Source organism: Actinia tenebrosa, unplaced genomic scaffold (assembly GCF_029948245.1).
Source record: "Actinia tenebrosa isolate PJP-AT-01 unplaced genomic scaffold, QUT_ActTen_1.0 PGA_scaffold5__44_contigs__length_20552954, whole genome shotgun sequence".
Taxonomy (NCBI): domain Eukaryota; kingdom Metazoa; phylum Cnidaria; class Anthozoa; order Actiniaria; family Actiniidae; genus Actinia; species Actinia tenebrosa.
Window position 1 is genome coordinate 11,110,031 of NW_028292582.1, and position 23,268 is coordinate 11,133,298.

At 38.5% G+C, this 23,268-nt stretch overlaps 1 protein-coding gene across 1 annotated transcript; it reads left to right on the forward strand.

Moving 5' to 3' along the window:
* Positions 1 to 421: 421 nt before the first annotated feature.
* Positions 422 to 21,447, forward strand: LOC116300495 (uncharacterized). Its single transcript, XM_089038060.1, has 21 exons — positions 422 to 550; positions 641 to 777; positions 1,885 to 2,100; positions 2,773 to 3,327; positions 4,072 to 4,098; positions 4,838 to 5,239; positions 5,885 to 5,896; positions 6,193 to 6,395; positions 6,931 to 7,267; positions 7,562 to 7,639; positions 7,965 to 8,495; positions 8,966 to 9,076; positions 9,329 to 9,853; positions 10,190 to 10,315; positions 12,299 to 13,501; positions 17,668 to 17,748; positions 18,164 to 18,715; positions 19,091 to 19,126; positions 19,595 to 20,119; positions 20,533 to 20,671; positions 20,967 to 21,447. Exons 2-21 carry the CDS (start codon positions 699 to 701, stop codon positions 21,100 to 21,102), a joined length of 5,874 nt encoding a protein of 1,957 aa, XP_088894186.1. The 5' UTR covers positions 422 to 550; positions 641 to 698; the 3' UTR covers positions 21,103 to 21,447.
* The last annotated feature ends 1,821 nt before the right edge of the window (positions 21,448 to 23,268 follow it).

The window sequence follows — 23,268 nt, forward strand, 5'->3', positions numbered from 1 at the left end:
TTTAATTCTAACTGTAGTCAATAACAGCTTTTTTATTCTTTCTTGAGAAAGAATATCGTGAATTAAGACATAAAATCTCTAAACTCTATTTGATAAATTAAAGCAAAAGCGCTTGGAGTGAGAAAAAAATCCATTAAGACATTTTGATAAGAAATGAAAAATTCATACATTGATAAACGTTTGTAGAATATGAACATGCCAAACTTGTCTACTAACGTGGAGTTATTTGCTACCGGGAGATCCAAGAATGTATACGTTTGTTGACCCGTTTCTAAAGTCAATACAAGACCATGAAAAAGGCTTTTTGTTTGACAAACCAAGTCACCTGTGACCTATAAACAGTAAAAGTGATTTGCTATTAAGAGTGGAGCCTCTTCAATAGGTCAATGAATTATAAATAAGATTCAAAAGGTTTTTTCCCCGTTAATAATGCTACAACGGTCCAAACGGTAAAAAAAGATATTATTCTGGAGTTTTGATAAGGATGTGCATAACTCAATTTTGCGATACAACGGAATTGAGACAGATCGTATAGCTGGTGAAATTTGAGGTAATTTTTCCCCAAACTGATTATTTAAAAATATTGACTCAAAATTCTTGTTACGTGTAAAGATCCTTATAGCAAATATTGATGTTTCAGGATCAGAAAAATCTCACCAGACTGTATACTACATCAAGAAGTTTGATTTTTATTGAAAATGAGAAGTTTATTCTTAGAGTTGGTCGTTGTCACTTTATTTTGTCTGGCTTCAACGAAAGCCCGTATTTTGCCTAAAGGTAAGTCATAACTGTTGACGTAATATTCCCTCCCCTAACTATTCAGAAACGCGATCTCGTTTTTATTATGTTTTTATTATGATACGTGAATTAAAAAAAAATTAACAAGTACAAAATGATTCGTGAAAAAAAAAAACAAAACAAAACAAAACAAAAACACTTTAAGTTCAGCGTCAAAAAATTGAAATTTCTATATACAGAAACTGAAAACAACTTAGCTTTTCCAAGTCATGATATTCTTCACAAAAATATATAAAACAATTCAATTCAATAATTTGATTAATTCAAATATAATTCATAATAGCCTGAGTGGTTGGGATTTATTTTCTAGAATTTGTTTTAAACGTTTTAATTTTATACACGTCAAAATAATGACAAGTGTAATTCTTGAAATACTCCTCTAATTTTGTTTGCTATATTAGATTTAAAAAAAAATCATATAGATATGAATTAGATATAATTATAAAATTGAAATTTTATCGCTATGAAATATTTTCGAAGCGTGGAGCGAAAACGTTTTTTTTTTTTGCTACCTGTTTTATTTGTTTTCCACACGTCATTGTGAACAACGTTTTTTAATCTTTTTCTTCAGTGGGTTTTATTTGACTGATCGTATTCACCGACCGTAGTTGGCGTGAAATATCAAAACTCGTTTAACTTGTCAGCAGAGTCGGGTGGTTGACTGTCCCAAAGATAGCTATGGCAAAAAGACGGTCTTTTCGTATTATGTAGTGATCGATGTTGAGACAGAATTTAAAAGGAAAAACAAAAGGATTGAAAAGGAAAGGGAAGAGTAAAGAAAGGAAAAATATAAAGGCATTAAAGAAAAAGGGAGAAAGAAATAAGGAAAAAAGGAAAGGAAAGAAGGAAAAGGAAAGGAAGAGAAAATGAGAGTAAAGGAAAGGGATTTAAAGATAATGGGAGAAAAGAAAAATCAAAAGTAAAAGGGATGAATGAAGAAAAAAAATGGAAATAAAAAGACGGAATGGAATGAATAGAAAATAGACTTACAGTAAAATGTTCCTATATATTCATATCATTAACTTGGTGTTATATTTATTATCTTAAGTCGTGCATTGTGATGATATTATTTGCATTATTTTAAAGGGAAGCCACAGAGTAGGTTTTACATCGAGAGAATTGGACTCGAACCTAAAGAGTCGAACGGACGTCATTCCCAGCGAGAAACGCTTTACAGAGGAGCTGCAAAGTCTCCAAAGAAAAAAACTAACGAGAAAAAAAATCATAACGATGGCATGAAACTCGAAAAACCTGGCTTGAAGATTGCACGCGTGAATAATGATGATGATAGCAAATCTAAAGGTATGAATCTTAGTTCTCTAGGGTCGGTGGTATTTACTTGTTACATCAAGAACAAATGAGTGTCATTCAAGGCGTATCTTAGTCCTCTAGGGTCGGTGGTATTTACTTGTTATATCAAGAACAAATACCAACAAAAACAGCGAAGCATAAAATAAACAAATACCAAAAATATGATACAAAAAATAAATAAATACAAAGAAAGAAAGAGACAAATTAACAAAGAAAATACATACAGCAACAAAAGACAACAACAGCAGTAACAGCAGCAGCAACAACAGCAGTAACAGCAGCAGTAGTAACAGCAACATTCCCACCGTCCTCAAAACTGCACTACCACAAGCAACAACGACAAAAACAACAACAACAACAACGATACAGCTACTTACAACAGCAACAGCAGCGACAACAGCAGCAGCAGCAACAACACATGGGCAACAGCAACAACAAGAACAGCAACATCCGCAACGTTAAAACCCTACCGAAGATATTATACACATTAATTTTTTTACCAAATCCGATTTAAAAATCGCTCCTATGCGATTACTTTTTGTGAACATTTTGGTCAAATTTGTTTTAAAGAAATAAAGATTCCGTTCCCATAGCTTTTGATAAAGCAAAAGCATTCGAAGCTAATTTCGAATAATGGCAAATTTGGTTTTTATTTTTCCCCAGCATGCGATGCCAAAGTCGATCTTGGTTTTTTGATTGACGGCTCAGCAAGCCTCGAAATGTACGGCAAGGGAACTTTTCAAAAATGTCTCGACTTCATAAAGACCGTATTGAAGACATTTGACGTAGGGGAAGATGGGACCCGTGTAGGAGCAATCACGTTCTCAGATAACAGTACCGTAGACTTTGACTTTGGACAATACAATGACAAAGATGAACTAAACGACGCCATTGACAAGATAACTCACGCAGGACTCACGACATTCACTGGCAAAGCTCTAAAGCTAGCGATGGATAAGCTCTTTATCTCGGCACGTAAAGGTGTGCCTAAGATTCTAGTTGTCATGACGGACGGGAGGTCACATGACGATATCGTTAAACCATCCCAGGTGCTGAAGAAGGATGGCGTGCAAATAGTAACGGTTGGTTTGGGGAAGAATTATGATTTGAATCAGTTGAAGGCGATCTCTAGTAAACCTGAATCGAAACATTTGATTACTGTGGATTTTTCTGAACTATTGGCTGCTTCTGACACGTTACGAGACATTATTTGTAAAGGTATGTTTTGCCTTTATAAATTACGTTACATCACACAACTGAACCTGTGAACATGCATCATGACTACCTTACTATCGACCTTTTAGAAGTTAACTAACTAATGTCCAGTTATAATATTATTTAGTGTCTAAATACCGGAACGCAAGGTGCAATAGAGGTTTTGCATCATCACGTGACAGCAGCCATGATAGATGGCAGGAACAATACAACCGTTTTACATGAGAAATAATTCGATTCCGAGAGCAAAGGGATTTTATTGTTCTGCCATCTAACCAGAGGCAGCCCAAGCTGTATTATGGGCGTGGGCACGTGATGGTGCAAAGCCTCTATAGACCTTTCTAGCTTCGTATGCAAATTGCCCATTTCAGATCACATGACATTCCTTTGAGAATTGTTCTTTTATGATAAACATGTTAAAGTATTTATATACATATGAACGAAGTAACTCCCAAAAGTGGCATCTCATGGTCTGAAATGGGCACAACAAACAACGAAACTAAAGAAGTATATCACGTGATAGTCTCAGCCAATGAAATGCAGCTTTACGTGTAAAGCTGCACTTGTCAGAAAGAGATATCGTTCTTATTGGGGCCACGTGTTGAAATCTTTTGAAACATCTTTCACCAGCATCGTTTCACGCAGCAGTCACATCATGTACGAAGTTCTTCAAATCATCTGGATTTTTAAATCTATTAATATTTTATTATTGTTTTTTCATCATTGTTTTTTTTTTTTCTTTTTCAGCTGCAGATAGTCCTCCCAAAAGCATAGGTAAGTCAAAAAGTCAAAGCTCGATAATCACTTTTTATTTTTATTTAGTAGCTTATCTTTTCACGACACAAAGGCACTACTTTCAAATATCTTTGAAATTCAATCGCTTTGATTGGCTAGCTTGTGTTTTCTCGCCCTTTGATTGATTTAGAGTGGAAGCCAATTCAAAGTCGCTTAAGGAGGCTCGAAACAGTATTTCTTGAGCGCGCGCGCTCTATAAATTTTTAATATTCAAACTGAGAAAAATCAAAAACTCAGTGGTGAAATTTCTTCAAATTTTGCATATGGCTTTAGTTTATGTTTTCGAAAACGTAAGGAAAAATTTTAAAAATTCTGTAAGAGGGAACTATTCCAAACAAATTTTATTGATTTTTACGAAATTCCTATTACAGATTTTTTTTTTTTTTTTTTTGCCAAAAAGAAGATTACGATACAAAGTTTAAATATTCCGCTTTTTTAAAAAAATTCACCATTCGGTTCCTGAGTAATGATTTTTTAAATGAACATTTTTGATGGCATACCAAGGGTTCTGATGTTGTCATAGCAACGTCTTACGTCATTTTTTCATGTTCATTGTGATCTTTGGTTTATAGTCTTTTGCATTCCTGGTTTATTTGCTGTCATATTATAACCACATTTACTTTTTTTAGTTCATAATTGTAAGTGTATGTGAAGGCACAAAACACTTTCCAACCTCCTTAAACGTAATTTTCTCCCTCACACGAAATCTACTCTATAGTGAAAAGCAGCTCATTAAACGAGCAAAATTCCATTAAAAGTCAAGTGAAATATCCAGAAGGAGAAAGAGGAACTGGAAAAGACATTCCAAACAGTATCGTTGATTATCTAAAAAGCCATTTGACTGCCAATGGTGAAGCACAGCGGCGTGGAGTGGGAGCCCAATTCACTTCCAGGACCGTTAGCTCTGGTGGTAGCTATAGTGTCAGTAGCTCAAGTAAAACCAGCTCGAGTCAGAGTAGTGGTGGTTCTAGCGGAGGTAGTGTCAGCGGTGGTGGTGGTGGAGGCGCTTCAGCGGCTGGTGGCGGTGGTTCTGCGGGTGGTGGTTCTGCGGGTGGTGGAGCTGCTGGTAGTGGAGCTGCCGGCGGTGGTTCTGATAGTGGCGGCTCAGCCAGTGCAAGCAGTAAGTACCAAATATGCTGACCAGACAATTTGTCGACAGACGAATGCATGGACGACTGACAATACAAAGTCCGACAGAACAGACCAAGGACATATACGTTGACGACTAAAAAATACTGAATTATTTTTCACGGAAGAACTGAAAACGCATTAAAACACGAGACAGCATGACGAAGAGCGCATTAATAGAATCGAACAAACGAAATCGAAAAAGGAACCAAAGTACGTGAAGGACAGGAGGAAATGTTGTGACCGAATGAATGGGACACCATAGAAAAACTGACATTAACACGAAATAAAGAGACGCCACTAATATCTCAAATGTTAAAAACAATCATTGCAGCTTTGCCTTGGGAAGCATTACCTCTTGGATTACAAGTATCGTGGGGTACTTTTTATAAAAAGAAAAATGACGTCGAAATATTGAGTGACAATGCGCGCTATTTTGCTTATTATATTACTTGTTCACCGAGTTGTAAAGTTGCGTTGCCTTGACGCTAATCACTATGACATACCTCTGAGTAAGAAATTAACCCTTTTTTGTTAGAAATTGTGCTTTGCGAATCACGTGTCATAAGTGCTTACTATAACATCGAACTTTTATTTCATTATTTACTTATTCATTTGCTTTGATTTATCTTTATAGGTTCAGGAGGAGGTAAGGATATTATTTTTTCCTTACACGTCTCATTATGTTCAGTAAACATCTCTCTTGGGGATTTTTTAAATCGATAACCAAGAATATTTTATGGACGGAATAGATATGAAATCCATTTTAGGTATTCCAGAAAAGCACACACACTAAAAAAAAAAAAAAAAAAAAAAAACAAGTATAATTTTCTGTTCTTGTGTATCCGCCATGAGTGAAAATGATTTCCAAGCTAAATATAAACTACCTCAACACCACTTAAAAGTTGTAATTCTCATCATGTTTTTTCCTTGATTCTTGTACAGGAAAGTGCGAATTAGCCTTTATGCTTGACATCTCTGAGAGCATACAGTCTGAGGCCAACCTTCAACTATGTATCACCTTCATCAAGGCAGTGTTCATGTCCTTCTCAGCCGGACTTGGATCGGTAGTTCGTTTTGGTTTCGTGACGTTCAGTGCTTCAGCTACTGTTGTCTTTGACTTTGCTAAATACACCTCAGCATCTCAGGTAAGGATTAGATTTTCTAAAAATTTTACATACTTTTTTATTGGTTTTTTTTTTTTTTTTTTTTTTTTTTTTTGCCTACCGAACCTTAATTCTTTTACTTAAAGGGACGAAGGTAGGCACCGGGAAAGGTTAACCAATTAGGGAAGGTCAGCTTGATGGTAAAGTACACCACCAGTGGGGAGAGGGAGGGGAATGAGAATCAAAAAGAAGAAAAGGTCAGGTGAAGGGAAAAACATTACATCACCAGACTGGGAGGAGTGGGGAATGGGGAGACGAATAATTGGTAAGCGGGGCGGCGAAAGTGAAGAGTAATATCAAAGAAATTAAGAAGGAAAATTAAAGAAGAAGTGAATTGGAAACTTAAGAGAAGGTAGACAAAGAATTGGCACTGACAACAGGCACCCCGTTCCCCACCAACCTTCTGAGTATAACAGATAAAGGAACATAAGACTAGCTGAAGCAAGGGAAGATGGATGCCAATATACTACCCAAGTATTTTTACGTTCATAGTTTAACAGTGTGACCCATATTTCAGATCGAGGGAGCATTCGGAAGCATTAAACTTGCTGGTGGTAGTTGCGCAGCAGGAGCAGCACTCACAACCTGCAAGTCATCTCTCTTCGCCAGCGCACGAAGCGGTGCTGCCATGGTCCTCGTCGTTATGATCGCTGGAAAATCTACAGATGATGTTAGTGCTGGTGCTGGTGCCTTGAAGGGAATGAAAGTAAAAACTATAGCCGTGGGGATGGGAGCAAAGTTTGAGCAAGCTCAGTTAACAGCAATGGCTTGGGAAGCATCATATGTGATAACTGCGTCGTCGTTTAGTCAGCTAACAAGTATTCAAGGCCAAGTTACATCGCTTGTTAGCTCAGGTAGGTTCGTGGCTATCCGAGCCACAGCAAAGGTATTGCATAAACGGGTATTTTAACCAAAGTCAGTAAATTCGTTAACATTATTTTTAGACCCTACCTTGCCTTGGGGTTGTTCCGGGGCTTAAACCCGCGAACCAATAAAGTCAATATATACTTTTCCGTTATTTTAAGACCCTGTCCTGATTCTGGCTCGGCCGGGGCCTGAACCTATAAGCCCCAAAATTGAAGACATTACTACATTGTTGTTGGCTCCTTTATTTTGACATTAAAATTAAATTTTTATCTTTTTACCAGCCGGAGGAATAAGCGCCAGTGGAGGAGCCGGAGGGAGTGCAGGAGGTGGCGCAGGTGGAGGCGCAGGTGGAGGCGCAGGTGGAGGCGCAGGTGGAGGCGCAGGTGGAGGCGCAGGTGGAGGCGCAGGTGGAGGCGCAGGAGGTGGCGCAGGTGGAGGCGCAGGAGGTGGCGCAGGTGGAGGTGGATCAGTATCAGGTAACAACTTCTTTCAATTCTTCCTCCATTCACCATACTTACACAATTTTTAACACGCTAAAAGTTGGCTAAGTAATAGGTGGCTGGTTTTGCTGTGCTTCCATTGCAAACGATAGATTTTTGAAATTGGGAAGCGGAATGTGCCTAAAGTAAATGCCTTTTGGGAGTTTTTGTTAGTAATCATTTGTTCAATTTATCTATTTTACAGGATCTTGTGATCTTGCTTTTATGCTCGACACATCAACAAGTATCGGTGGTGAAGCCAACTTCCAATTGACATTGACATTCATTATTGCGGTATTTGAGGCAATAGGAGTGTCTGCACAAATCCGTTTTGCTTTTATACGATTTGGAAGTTCAGCTGAGATAATGTTCAGCTTTTCAAAATATAGTTCAATAGCAGAGATAAGAACCAGTGTCATGGGAACCAAGATGGTTGGTGGAGAATGTAAGGCGGGAGTCGCTTTGTCGGCTGCCCGAGAAATGTACAGTGGTGCCCGGAAAGAAGTTTCCAGAATCCTGATCGTTATGTTGGCGGGAAGTTCTGCTGACTCGATTGATGCTGGAGCAAGTGGGTTAAAAGAGTCAGGAGTCAAGATCATCGGTATTGGAATGGGTGGAAGTTACAGTAAAGAGCAGCTTGGTATCATGATTTCTTCGTCGTCTTATATGCTTGTTGCTGCCTCGTATTCGTCGTTGTCTGGACTATCTGGTCAATGTGTGCAGCTGGTAATACAAGGTAAAGTAACCTGGTTTCTTAAAAGCGCATTTCTGGTCACTCAGTAGTCGCGCGGCGATCCCTCTTTGCACGAAGGATTCCCCCGGGACTGAAATGCATGCCCTGACCCCTTGGGATTTGTCTAATCCTCATGTGCAGCCTGGTAATACGACAGGGTCAAATGTTTTTATGAACATTGCTGGCTACTCATTAGCCTAGCCTTAGGATCCTCCACAAATCGTACCTAGTATTTCGCACTGGAATTTCATCTGCTTTTGGGCATGGTGGGATCGCTTTTTTATTTATCTTCATAAACCTAATTCCCGGTTTTGCGTTGCTTTACGACGACCAAGTTATATGTTCTATCTGCATTTTGAGATCTTACCACGTGGCAAATCATTGATATAAGTGTCATTCTTTTTTATTCACAGCTAGCGGTGGTGGACTGACGGGTGGTGCTGGAGGAGCCGGTGGAGGAGCCGGTGGAGGAGTCGGTGGAGGAGCCGGTGGAGGAGCGGGTGGAGGAGCGGGTGGAGGAGCCGGTGGAGGAGCCGGTGGAGGAGCCGGTGGAGAAACTGGTGGAGGATCTGGTGGAGGAGCTGGTGGAGGAGCTGGAGGTTCAGGTAACATATGTCATCCTTGGCTTTTTATTCACACTATTACTGCACTACTTACTAAATCAATATATGTCCACATGTTTGCCATCAAAGCGATGTTTAGAGTCTGCGACAGAAATCTTGATTTCCATCGCTTTCTCAAGCTAAAATAATGATCAATTAAAATCGATTATGGGGCCAAGAAAAACATTGCCTGCCACTAACATTTTCTCCTTTTTGCATTGTGATAAAATCTAGGCTGTGATGTAGCAATTCTTTTGGATTCCTCTACAAGTATCGAGGGAGATGCGAATTTCCAGTTGGCTCTGGCTTTTGTCGTCGCAGTCTTTGAAGCGATCGGTGTCTCCGCTCAGATGAGAGTCGCGTTCATAATATTTGGAAGCTCGACTCAAGTCGTGTTCAACTTTGAGAAATACACAGCATTTGCGGATGTAAGAACGGCGGTCATGGGTGCGAAGATGGTTGGAGGGACCTGCACGGCCGGCGCAGCATTGACGACGTGTAAAACCGACGTCTTCGCAAACGCTAGGTCATCACGTATATTGGTAGTAATGTTTGCTGGGAGATCTACTGATTCTGTCATGGCGCCATCGAGTGCAATTAAAGAAATTGGTGTCAAAATTATTGGTGTTGCCATGGGAGGTGGCTACGACCAGGAACAGATAGATATCATGGCGTCTGCACAGGAGTATATTCTGAAGGCTGCATCCTACTCTGCGTTATCAGGGCTTTCAGGTCAATGTGTGGAATTAATCAGAAAAGGTAAGCTTTTAGGAAGTGCTATTTCGTACCATCTGAGGTAATTTGGTACATGGATTTAGGACGAAACATTGGAGCAGTTCTTGATTTCAGGCGCTCAAAATATATCTTCATTATGTCATCAAAAACAGTGGTTGCAAAAATTTGAATTTCTCCCCAACCTTGACCCTAACCTCATGATCCAACGTCCTACAAAGTCAGAACTAGAATTGTAAAAAGAACTAAATGATCAATGTCTTTTAATGTCTCAAAACTTTCTGCTTCCTATCTCCTGATAATCGAGTGTCTAACATTTTAAATTTGGTACATATAGAAACTTATTTTACTTTCCTTCGGCAGTGGGAGGATGCGGAGCAGGTGGTGGAGGAGGAGGCGCCGGTATTAGAGGAGGAGGCGGCGCCGGTATCGGAGGAGGAGGAGGTGGCTCTATCGGTGGTGGTGGAGGATCCAGTATCGGTGGTGGAGGTAAGTGCATTTACGACAGATTTCACTTTCAAACATACTTAAATGCAATTGAGACAGCTAGATTAAATGAGTTGGAGGAATAGTGATATATATTCAATATATATGTGATATATTGAAAAATCTGTCATAGAAGAAAAGCTTTGTTCAACATATAAATATATACATATTTACATAAAGCTGTATTATAATTTTTTAACAAATAATACTAATATAACTAAGATAAAGATAAATAAATAAATAAAATGAATTACTTTTTACAAACGAAAAATGAAGTTACTAAATAAACCAAGACAAATATAAATAAAGAAAAAAATTTTCTTAATAAATTAAAAAGGCTAAAATGAAATAATAATAATAATAAATATTGATATTTGTAAGTTAAAAAATAAATAAGCTTAGATAAATGTGGTTACAATGCTTAGCACTTGTCAGTATCACCACCAAAGATAGAGACAGATGCAATAGAACACTGTACCCCTAAAGTTGTCAATATTCATTGTACGAATTAGGGCTTATATAGGTATTTAAGCACATCAATGTAACATAACGCATTAGCAACAGCGCGCACAATAGCAACAAAAACAACAGCAGCAGAAACAGCAACGACACTCTAAAATCACCAGGACACTATTCACCTATTGGGCACTCTTAGTCCCAACGGGATTCATGAACGCTTTACTTTCAACTAACCCTTTCTTTTGTCTTTTGATTGTTTGTTTTTGTTTCCTTGCCTACCTTGTTTTCATTGGTTTCTTTTGTCTTATTCTATCATATATACACTCCTTTCTACCACCTCTTTCTCTTTTACTCCGACGAAGGACTAGCGTCCGAAACGTGAGTACGTTTTTTCATCTTTTCACGGTGTATAATTTACCCTTTTATCATTACTGTTTCACCAGGACACTGATTAAAACATTTTGAAAACAATAACTAGTAATACTACTATCTATTCCAATACTTCCAACACTTTTAACCTTTTATGCCGTGGGCTAATTCACTCCCTAATAATTGGAAATAGATATCTTTACATCCGTTTGGGGAATAACCCTCTTGAAATTCAGAATCCAGGAAAAGGATTGGAATAGTGGTCTCTCTTGCAATAATTAATTATTTAGATTTTCCGATTTTATTTTCACCTCTCACTTTTATTTTAAATTGGGCTCCCTGTGGCGGGAGAAAAATATTGCCTGTTAGTCGTGGAATTGTTGAAATAGAGGTTTTGCATCATCACGTACTGGGTACCATCCTAGATTTCAGAACAATAGAATCCCTTTCTCATGTAAAACGATTATATTGTTCCTACCATCCAACATGGCTGTCATCACGTGATGGTGCAAATCCTCTGTTGGGGAGCCTGTTCGTGAATTCCATTAAAAAAACATAATCCATTTATGTTTGACTTTTTCCATGTTCGGACCTCGTGTCATTTCCTAACGCAAAATATTTCATTCTAAAACAATGCCGATAATTGACAATTTTTAACAAACCAGGCACATTCCATGATTATCGTTTTATATGATCATCATGTGATTTGCATTTGCCCCCCAAAAAACCTGCATTTTTTCAATAAAGGTTTTGTGATATATTGCCTTGATGCAAAGTTATTTAATTTCAAAGTTTAAATGTCGAAATTATTCCATGTCCGTTGACGTTTAAGTGCTGATTAAGAGGAAATTTTTTTCCCATAACCTTAACTACACTAATCCTTTGTCAGTCACTGAATGTATTGTTTTGGATAAAACGGTAAAAATAAGATAAAATAAAATAAATTGCACTAATAACTAACAACACAGCTCATGTAAGCTACTACAAATAAAACGAAAAAAAATAAGTCATCCTTTTTTTTACGAGAATAACAATAAACTATGGCCCTCGTTCCATGATCGAATTGGAATTATACGAAGTTGGTTTTTGTACGGAGGGAAGAAAAATGGAGAACCGTATCCATTGTATATTGTTAAGGAGCCATGAATATCTTAACAGGAGAAACAAAAACTGCCACGGAAGAAATAGCCCAAAATATTGCAAAAGAACCAGGGCAGAAAGAAATGATTAATGAACTGAAAGAAAAGGGGCTTTTAAACAAACAAGGGGAAGAAGTGGTCAACAAAGAAAAAGAAATAGAGGGTAAAGCTACCGATGAGAATAAACAAGAGGTTTTGAAGAATCTTGAGAAGCAAAACATGCTCAACAACGAAGGCAAGGAATTACTTAAACAAGAAAACCAGAAAGTCCTTTTAGAAGAGTTGGGAAAAAATGGCCTTTTGAATAAAGAAGCTGAAGAGACTATCATGAAGGAAGGAGAGAACGGTTTTATGAAGAAATTGGGACACACAACGACAGAAGTAGGTGAAGGAACATTACCAGGAATGACCGTTGATAGCAGTGGAAAAGTCGTCAGTTCAGGAGGTACTATTCCTGGTCAACCTGGAGTAACCACTACTTTATCAGGAACGGCAGTTGACAGCAGTGGAAAAGTCGTCAGTTCAGGAGGTACTATTCCTGGTCAACCTGGAGTAACCACTGGAGGTACTTTACCAGGAACGGCCGTTGACAGCAGTGGAAAAGTCGTCAGTTCAGGAGGTACTATTCCTGGTCAACCTGGAGTAACCACTGGAGGTACTTTACCAGGAACGGCCGTTGACAGCAGTGGAAAAGTCGTCAGTTCAGGAGGTACTATTCCTGGTCAATCTGGAGTGACCACCGGAGGTACTTTACCAGGAATGGCTGTTGACAGCAGTGGAAAAGTCGTCAGTTCAGGTGTTACTATTCCTGGCCAACCTGGAGTGACCACTGTAGGTACTTTACCAGGAACGAGCGTTGATACCACTGGTATTTCACAACCTGGTGCGAGTGTTGTGCAAGAACTCCAGAAGACCCCGAGTGGACAAGCCATCATGACTAGTCTCCATAACCAAGGACTTTTAAGCCCAGATGGTCAAAACGTACTATCTAGAGTCCAGACGAATGAGTTTGGTGTATCACCTGGAGGCCAAGCGAGCATGACATCTATCAAAGGTAGCCCAGAGGGACAACAACTGCTGTCTAGCCTTCAAAGCCAAGGACTACTTAGTCCCCAAGGTCAAATGAATCTAGCTGTCTCTCAAGGCCAAGGTCAAATGGTGCCAAGTCAAGGTCAAGTGGTTCAAAGTAGCATTGGATATGGAACGGGTATTCGAATTTCCGGTAAGTTTGGGGTGGTATTCCCAGAAGTATGCGGCTTATCAGTATTTCACATGAAAATATTAACCAATAACCCTAAATTTAGACTTAACAGTGTTCTCAGTTAAAATAATCTAATTAACAACGTAGGTTATTACTATACTTATTGTTTATACTGTTTCTGCTGCTGCTGCTGTTGTAGCTTTGTAGCTTTCGTAATGTGTTAAATATAAAGTACAATATAATTCTAAAATATTAAACTTACTATGTTTTCATGCAAAAGTTGAGTTTCTCTAGATAGAGTGGTTATCGTATGAGTGGGAAACATACAGTACTGACTCACAGCAAAGCATAGTACAGCATGCCGTAATATCGAAATGGCTTCCCATAAGAATGGTTATCGTATGAGTGACAAATCTAGGGTCAGTATTGACTTATAGCACGTACAAGGTATGACATGACGTTCCCCACTCATACCAAAACCCCTCTAATATAACTTTTTAGTTAGCTTATTATATCAATTTGAACCACTATACTGACCTATGACCTTTACGACATGCATATAGCAACCATGAAATTAAACAGACGAAATAACAACGAAAAACGTGTTACGCGACAGGCTGACGAAAACATGAAGGAAAACTTGAAAACAAAACACATCGACTCCAGACGGTCTTATCTGAAGAAAGCGGCCATCATCAAACCATTTGAACAAGTAAAATACACTAATGCAGTGGAACTAGTTAAACCTGTTCAACTTGGTAAACCGGTTAAGCCAGTTGGCAAACCAGTTGTGCCGGGCAGCCAGAGGTACACAGTGTTCAAAATTACAGTTAGAAAGCGTCCAAAAGATGCTGTAAACTCATTGGTGGAGACTCAAATTGACATGAGAAAACCGCAGCATTTGATTGGTTCGTTAGTACATCCGGGTGCTTTACATAGCGATAAAGACACCCCATCTTACGATACACAAAGAAATTTGGTGAACAACTTTTGGAAAGAAAATTACAAGAAAAATATTAGGAATGGAAAAGTTAAACTGCACAAAAGAAAGCAAGAAAAGAGTGAAAAGGGAAACGAAATTCTCGATTTCAAATTTGGTCTAGGCCAAACTCCTCTACCACTCAAAATTAAGGACAGAGGTAGAGACATACCTTCGATTCAAAACAAGTCCTTTCACTCTAGTTTAGAAAATAACTCACAAACCAAAAGAACGCCTTATTTTGATCCTGCTGCCTCTCAAATATATGGGAAAATATTCCCAACATCTTCCTCAACGGCCAACCAATCTGCCATCCATAATCAGGTTAAAGATATGGTTAATGACAAAGCTGACGCCTTGAAAGAAGGTTTTCAATTAAATGAGAAATTAATTGATGATAGCTTGAAAGAATACATGATTTGGGAAAATGGCAGGAACGTTGATGGCAACTCGAAATACTTTCAAGATAACCCACAAGAAAGTTATCCAGATTATAAAGATTCTTCTCAAAGTAAAATTGTTCCTGCAGCTGTATCCAATAAGTTTAGTAAATCGTCCAGCAAGGATTCCCCCCATAAGTTTCGGGAAGTGAAAACAAAGCTTGATGGTGCCTTCTATAGGAAAGGTGAACTAAAGCTATCGAACTCCAAGAAAAAGTCTGACGCTTTTCAAGATGAAGACGAAACTGAAGATGACCACGAAGATGCGGATGAGGCTGATAAGGAAGATAAGAGTGAAAATGTTACTGAACTCAATGGCAGTAAAACTGGGAATCTTTCTCTAGACAATCAAGAAAAACCGTTTACCTTGAAAAATATCACTAATGGAATGTCATACGACACTAATGCTCTTCATACAAACAAAAATAACGACTTGCCAAAACATTCTGCTGATACATTGACAATTAATCTTATATCTTCGTACGACGAAAATTTCAACAATCCGAGGCAGGAAAACAACTATACTAACTTCTATGACTTCCAAAACACTTCGACAAAGTCTATCAATATTTCAAGACCTCACCATTTGGTACAAATTCTTGTGAATGATCAACTTCCAAACAACCATTTAAAGCCTCTAAACAAATCATCACATAGACTCAACTTCCTTAACAAAACTTCCAAGGACAGTAAAAAGGTGATGTCAGATATGGAGGAGAATTTGAAAGGTTTTTTGAAGAACTACGTTGACAGTAAAATCAAAGAGATGTTCCAAAATAAAGTCCCAGGAACTCAGGACACTCATGTAACTAATGATAAATTTACTAACAGAAAAATCCTTCTGGAACATAGAAAGAGTCCGGCGTGGAATCTTAAGAATTATACTACCAATCCACTTGGGAATCAAGGTCTTATCCCTAAACCTGGTCCAACGAGGAATACATCTATGGGTCAATATCTAAATCACTTGAAATGGCTTCCTAAACGGCTGCATGATACTGGAGGTTCTTCCAGTGATGGTGGGGTGACTACACAGGAGACTGGGTTGGGTGTCGAGTCACCTCCTGGGACTATTGAAGCAGTTGGGACTTCACCGGATCCTGAGGGAAATCCAGGACCACCCGAACCCCCTAGGCCTACGTCACCACCGGAGCCACCATTACCTCCAGGTCCACCCGGGCCATCGATACACCCAGAAACCCCCGAGCCCCCGATACACCCAGAACCACTCGGGCCCCAGGTACACCCAGAACCACCCATGCATCCAGGACCACCATAAACAGCAGTGCCATCAGTACAACCAACTGAGCCTTCAACGCAAGAACCTCCGGGTAAGATATACATGGTGTCCAGATTCTGGAGTCCAGATGTCTGCATGTGCGTATGTCATTTGGTACCGCAGTAGATGCATGCTCCTTGAGAGTAGCACGACCTTCATGGTGTAGTGCACTGATGAATGATGTTGTGGCATGATGTCTGCATGTCTGCATGTCATTTGGTACCGCAATGATATCATGCTCTTTGAGAGGACGTACAACCTTCATGGTGAAGTACACTGATGAATGATGATGTGGCATGATGTCTGCATGTCTGCATGTCATTTGGTACCGCAATGATATCATGCTCTTTGAGAGGACGTACAACCTTCGTGGTGAAGTACACTGATGAATGATGATGTGGCATGATGTCTGCATGTCATTTGCAATAGCAGTAGCTGCATGTTCCTTGACAGAAGCACGACTTTAATTCATGTTATAATGAACTAACTGGTGCATGATGCTGTGGCAGGATTTTTGCATCCATATTATTTGGCATCGCAGGAATTGCATGATCCTCAAGAGAAGCACGACCTTTATGGTGTAGTGAAGCGATGCATAATGGCGTTGCATGATGACTGCAAGTATGCATGTACTTTGTTTGACTAATGCATGATCCTAAAAAAGAAAAACGATGAACCACATGCATTTTCTTAAATAGGAGGAGCAAACCCTGAGTGGAGAGGAGTTCGTTGCATCGTTTTATTTCATTTGGTATGGTTAGGATTGCATGCTCCATACATGATGCGACATCTAAAGTGTTACCTTGAGGGGAACAAAATCTGCATGATTTATAAAGCACGCTCACAACTGTTGCATGATTAGAATATAGCATTGACTTAATACTTTGCATGCACTTTACAAATGCATGCTGACAATTGCATGAAAGACGACAAACAACTACTTTTAATTGGCATTTAACTGCAATACATAAATGAAAGCAAATAAATGAGATGAGCATAAGATGCCGCGTGTCATGTTTTAACAACATCAAGCAAAGACGTTAGCAATTATCAAAAAAAGATGTAGTATTTTTAAAAACTTTCTTAAAGATGTTTTTAAAGCTACACGACTATAATAGAGCTATGAATGATAATGGTTAAGCATGTAGCTCGCATGATCGCTTTTCTTTAAAGTATAATTGATAAAATAATGAAATAATGATAATTTGACGCCTTATTTAATCTCTTTACCATAAGCCTAATGTTTTCCTGTTTCAGACCACATGTCATTCTCTTGAGAAGAAGATTCTGTTTGAGTTGTATCCATATTCATGTGTCTTCTCATGCGCAACCGTTAAACAAAGAAATGATACTCTAGACAATGACACGTGGTCTGAAATGGGAAACAAATTACGCCAGGGCTAAAAAATCTGTCATATTGTATTCCAAACCAAGTGCAATGATTGGAATATAACTCTTCTCTCAATTGATTTTATGATTGATGTTTTAGGAGGAGGCGGTATTGGAATCGGTGGTGGAGGTGGAGGAGGCGCGAATATTGGGATATCAGGAGGCACCAGTGGAATGCATGGTAAGATACCTGTTTTCATTGCTTGCTTCTAATACATGACCTTTTTAGTTCTCTTGACCATTTTTTTACTAACAGAAGTGATACACATAGTAAACCCAAACACTGTCGATGGTTGTTGCGTAAGTTGCGTAACAGCAACCTATTACGCATGCGCAGGGATTTGCTTGTTCGTAGATACGCCAATTTTTGAAAAAAGTATAAATTCATAAGAGGTTTGGAACACTTTTAACGTTTTCTGCGACGAAAACAAACTCAAAAAACGGCAAAATTTTTCATATTTGTCGTCCAATAAATTGATAAGGGTCTCTTTTTTTATCAACGGAGGACACAAAATCCCTGTGGGGTTTCAGAAACTGAGAAGGCGTTCTCAAACTAGTGCTGCAGCAAACTGATTTGTTGTTGCTTTTATTATTAGTTTGTATGGACCTCGCTTTCCTCATCGACGGCTCAATGGCAGTTGGTGGTGAAGGAAACTTCAAGCAGATACTCAATTTCGTCTGGAATGTCGTGCAGTCCTTCTCAGTCGGCGCACATCTAACCCGTGTGGGAGTCGTCCTCTTCTCCTTGGAATCTTTTGCCATCTTCAACTTCCACACTTACTACGACAAGTCGAATATCCTACAGGCGCTTAACACTGTCCAGTACCCAGGTACTGACGGGCCTGGTACCTACATAGGGCGTGGCCTCCACGTGACAAGGCACTATTTATTCGAAGAAACTGGCAGACCACGTGTTCCTCATGCGTTAATCGTAGTAGCGGCAGGACGCTCTCTTGATGACGTCATATCCCCAGCAATGGAGCTGCGGTCATTGGGGATTGATATATACTGTGTTGGTGTTGGGAGTTCGTATAGTAAGCTACAGCTACATGCTATGGCTAGTTTTCCTCATTCAGAACACATATTTGGCGCCTCCACGACTCAGCTTGGTTATATTGCACAGAACGTGGTTACTAAAATTCTTAAAGGTACGATTGATTCCTAGATTTTTTAAATCTCGGCCTTTTATAACTACTTTTAAGTAAAAAAAATTAAAATTAAAATTAAACCAAAAAAAAAAAAAAAAAAAAAGAAAGAAAGAAAATCTAGGAGATTTTGCTTGACTATCAAACGGCACGATACATGGTACGGTCACGGCGACATCTTATGAACCAATCACGGCGCGCAAGATTACTGCTTAGCCAATCAAAATGCTTAGTCACAGCATGCTTTATCAAAAATAACGACACTCTTAAAAATATATGGTTGTTCAATCACGTGACGTCATCCATGTTGGATGACACGAGGAAAACAAACTTTACATACACCGAGTTCCATTTATATAATTGTTGCTTTCTTTTTAGGTATATCTGTTCATTTCTGCCATCCATGTTTCGAAGGTAAGATCGAAGTTGAATTCAAATTGAGGACAAGAGGAAATGAGACGTTCTCTTGGTTATTCTCTTCTTTCAATTTCTTACCTTTCGGGTTAAGCTTCACGATTCACGAATTTGCAACATCCCCTGTGATTGGTCAGGTTTAGGGGCGGGGTTGGGGAAAGGTCATTGTTTTCTATTGTTCTACACATGTGTGCCCTCCAATAGGATCACATCTCGCAAATTCGTGAAGGACCCTATCTTTTTCCCATTTTTTCTCCCTCCCATCCTTCCATTCATTCACTCCTCCCACCTTGATTAGTCTTTTTGCTGTTTGCTGGTAGGTCTTACAATCTTTATTAACTATTATTTAACTATTATTTAATTAGTAATTAGTAATTATTATTTCATTAATAATTTCCCCTGCCTCAATTTTGTTATTCCAATTACTCCAATAGTCATTCTTTTAGTGCTTGTATTTCTCTATTGAAGGTCAAACAGACATGTGTGACTATTGTCCAGATGAGTTTCACTCAGACATCTTCCGACGTGAACACTATCATGGGAGCAAGCTCCCCATGGCCAAACCGGCAAAACTGGAGGCAGACAACCCTGACTTCATCAAAAAACCATTACTATCAACTAACTTGAACACGGAAGCCGATCCTGAAGAGAGCAAAGACCCATTTAACGATGATCCAAGCCACTCAAATGATTCTTTGAACTTGTCTGAGAGTAGCGAGACTGATGATTCTGATGACACCAAAGCACAGGGGTCACACTCGTCTTCTACGATAGAGGGAAATCATCTCCAAGTACATCACGAGCTACCGAGGTTCCATAGCGACGAGCTTAAGGGTGCAGATGATGGTATCAATTGGAAGACAAATTATAATGACATGGATATGGCTCAGGATGATTCCAGTAATCGATTTTTTAACGACAACTTGAAAGAAGAGGAAAAGAACTATTCGGAATATAAATACGATGCAAGTCACGTGTCCGTGGATACGGAGGGTAGGGTGACTGACCTTTTGATTTTCCCCCTGGGAAACTGAATTCTTTCTCGTGTAAAATTAGATAAGATCAGATTCAATAGAGGGTTTCCATGTGACGTCACAGCGGCCATGTTGGTGTACCAAAACAATTAATTTTCTATCCTCGGGGAATTGAGCTCTATTTTTATGCAAAACTGTTCAGAAAGATTTTTCCTGTTTGGCCATCACGCATCCATAAAACCTCCACTCTTTAACGAAAATGTTAAGAATTGTTTTGTTCTAATGGAAATATTCATTTTAAACATAAAAAGTTCCCCTTAAAATGACTACCCCCACCCCCCTCCCTCCCCACCTCTCTTCGGGCAAGAGGGTACGGTCAATCCCTAGTTCCCTCTCCTCTTCTAACTCTTTTTGTCTTATGATCATCTATAGAATGCAAAGATTACGCTGATGAATGTGAGCAGTATGCCTTACAGGGGTACTGTAGTGAATATGCTCCCACAACCGGCATCGGTACCATCAATATGATGTGCAAGAGATCCTGCGGTACTTGTCATTCCACGTCCAGCGAGTAAGTACATCAAATTAACCAGAGTACGTACGGTATGAAGATAGTAGGGGGTGGGGTGACGGTCTATGTGGTTTCTTAGGGACCGTTCATTTTTTTACAGATAGGGGGGAGGGGAGGGGGGACTGGTAGGATTTAGGAAGGGGTAATAATACCCTTAAAAAATGAACGCTCTCTTAGTTTCAATGCCTTTTTGGAAACTTCCCTGTCTATTTTGGCGCCCTCGACTATCCAAAAACGGTACATATGATAATATGAATATGTTTGGTATCAATGAATATTTTTGATTTAATTCTAGTGACGACGGACAATATACATACAAAGTGACGCAATCTCTCGACACGAACTACTTCAAAAAGGGACAAGTAGAAAAAGACAGAAAGACCAAACAAAATAATACAAAAAACTTACGAAAAAGAATGGGAAAATTATAGACAACCAAAAAAAAATCTCAAATGTCACGTGACTTTTACCGCCAATTTGAATATCACATCAGATACAGACAATGAATTTAGTTTTTCGTAATAACGTATGCTCTTTTATACTTGATTCGCAAATGACCCTTCTCAAAATTATCTTGAGGGTCAGGCTAACATGAAAACACAAAAGAAATCACACTTTTCTCGATGGAATTCGTGGGATTTTTTTCGTATTTTCATGTTCCTCGCATTCAAGACGATTTTAAGAAGGCCTCATTGTTATTAATCTGAAACTTTAATGGAAATTTGATTAACGATATTTTATATTTCAAAATAAAATGTGTGCCTTTTCTTTATAAATTAGTAGAGTGCTTTGATTTTTTATGTCATTACTAAATTGCACAGCTCTGAAAACGGCTTCATTTGCGATGTCATTATCAACTAATTTCATCACGACATCATTACGTAATGGCGTCTGTGTGACGTCAGTTTGATTTTCACGTCATTGTGACGTCAGTTTTTGTGATCAAACCGCCTCACCTCCCATATACTTCAAGACTGCTATGACGACAAAAAGCTTGTGACAACATAAACCAACAAATAAAATTATTATTATTATTTTCTTCTTCTTCTTTTTTTTTTTTTCATTTTCTTATTATTTACTTACCAGTCTTCTAAAGAGATCGCATGAAAATTTAATAAAGCATGTTGGGAAGAAAAGTACGAAAACAACAAAGAAAAACACAACGAAGTAGAGACATAAGGTCTAGTCGTAGCACAACAGAGCCAGGCATATGTAGATAAAGGAAAGAAAAATTACAAAAATTTAGGTTGAGCATTTTGTGAAGTTGGAAAAATTTCCTTTAAAATCAACCCGAATTCCTGTTTTATAATCTTTAAAAGATTCCAACCTAACTGACACTAGAAATTATAAAAGCAAATAAAATATATATTGAATAAAATTCAAATCAATTTATTAATGTTAAAATTTCCAATCCAACTTTAACATCAGCATAATTTTAATGATCAAATTCATGGCATATAAGGTGTGAAAATGACCAAAAATCGGTGAAAACCATGGGCTATAGTCCATGCTTTTTGGACAAAAACACCCATTTTTCAACTTTCATAAATAGTTCATGTTTTTTCAAAAGGTGTGAAAATGACCCAAAATCGGTGAATACCATGGGCCATAGTCCATGCTTTTTGGACAAAAACAACCATTTTTCAACTTTCATAAATAATTCATGTTTTTTCAAAAGGTGTGAAAATGACCCAAAATCCATCAAAACCATGGGCTATAGTCGATGCTTTTTGCTCAAAAATGGCCAAAAATGACCTATTATGCATCGGTCATAAACAATGCATATCTTTTCAAAAGGTGTGAAAATGGCCCAAAATCGATCAAAACCATGGGCTATAGTCCATGCTTTTTGCTCAAAAATGGCCAAGAATGACCTATTTTGCATCCGTCATGGATAATACATATCTTTTCAAAAGGTGTGAAAATGGCCCAAAATCGAACAAAACCATGGGCTATAGTCCATGCTTTTTGCTCAAAAATGCCCAAAAATGATCTATTATGCATCGGTCATGGATAATACATATCTTTTCAAAAGGTGTGAAAATGACCCAAAATCGGTCAAAACCATGGGCTATAGTCCATGCTTTTGGCCAAAAACACCCATTTTTCAGTTTTCATAAATAATTCATATTTTTTGAAAAGGTGTGAAAATGATGCAAAATCCATCAAAACCATGGGCTATAGTCCATGCTTTTTGGCCAAAAACACCCATTTTTCAACTTTCATAAATAGTTCATGTTTTTTCAAAAGGTGTGAAAATGACCCAAAATCCATCAATACCATGGGCCATAGTCCATGCTATTTGGCCAAAAACAACCATTTTTCAACTTTCATAAATAGTTCATGTGTTTTCAAAAGGTGTGAAAATGACCCAAAATCGGTCAAAACCATGGGCTATAGTCCATGCTTTTTGGCCAAAAACACCCATTTTTCAACTATTATAAATAATTCATATTTTTTCAAAAGGTGTCAAAATGACCCAAAATCGGTCAAAACCATGGGCTATAGTCCATGCTTTCTGGCCAAAAACACCCATATTTCAAGTTTCATAAATAATTCATGTTTTTTCGAAAGGTGTGAAAATGACCCAAAATCGG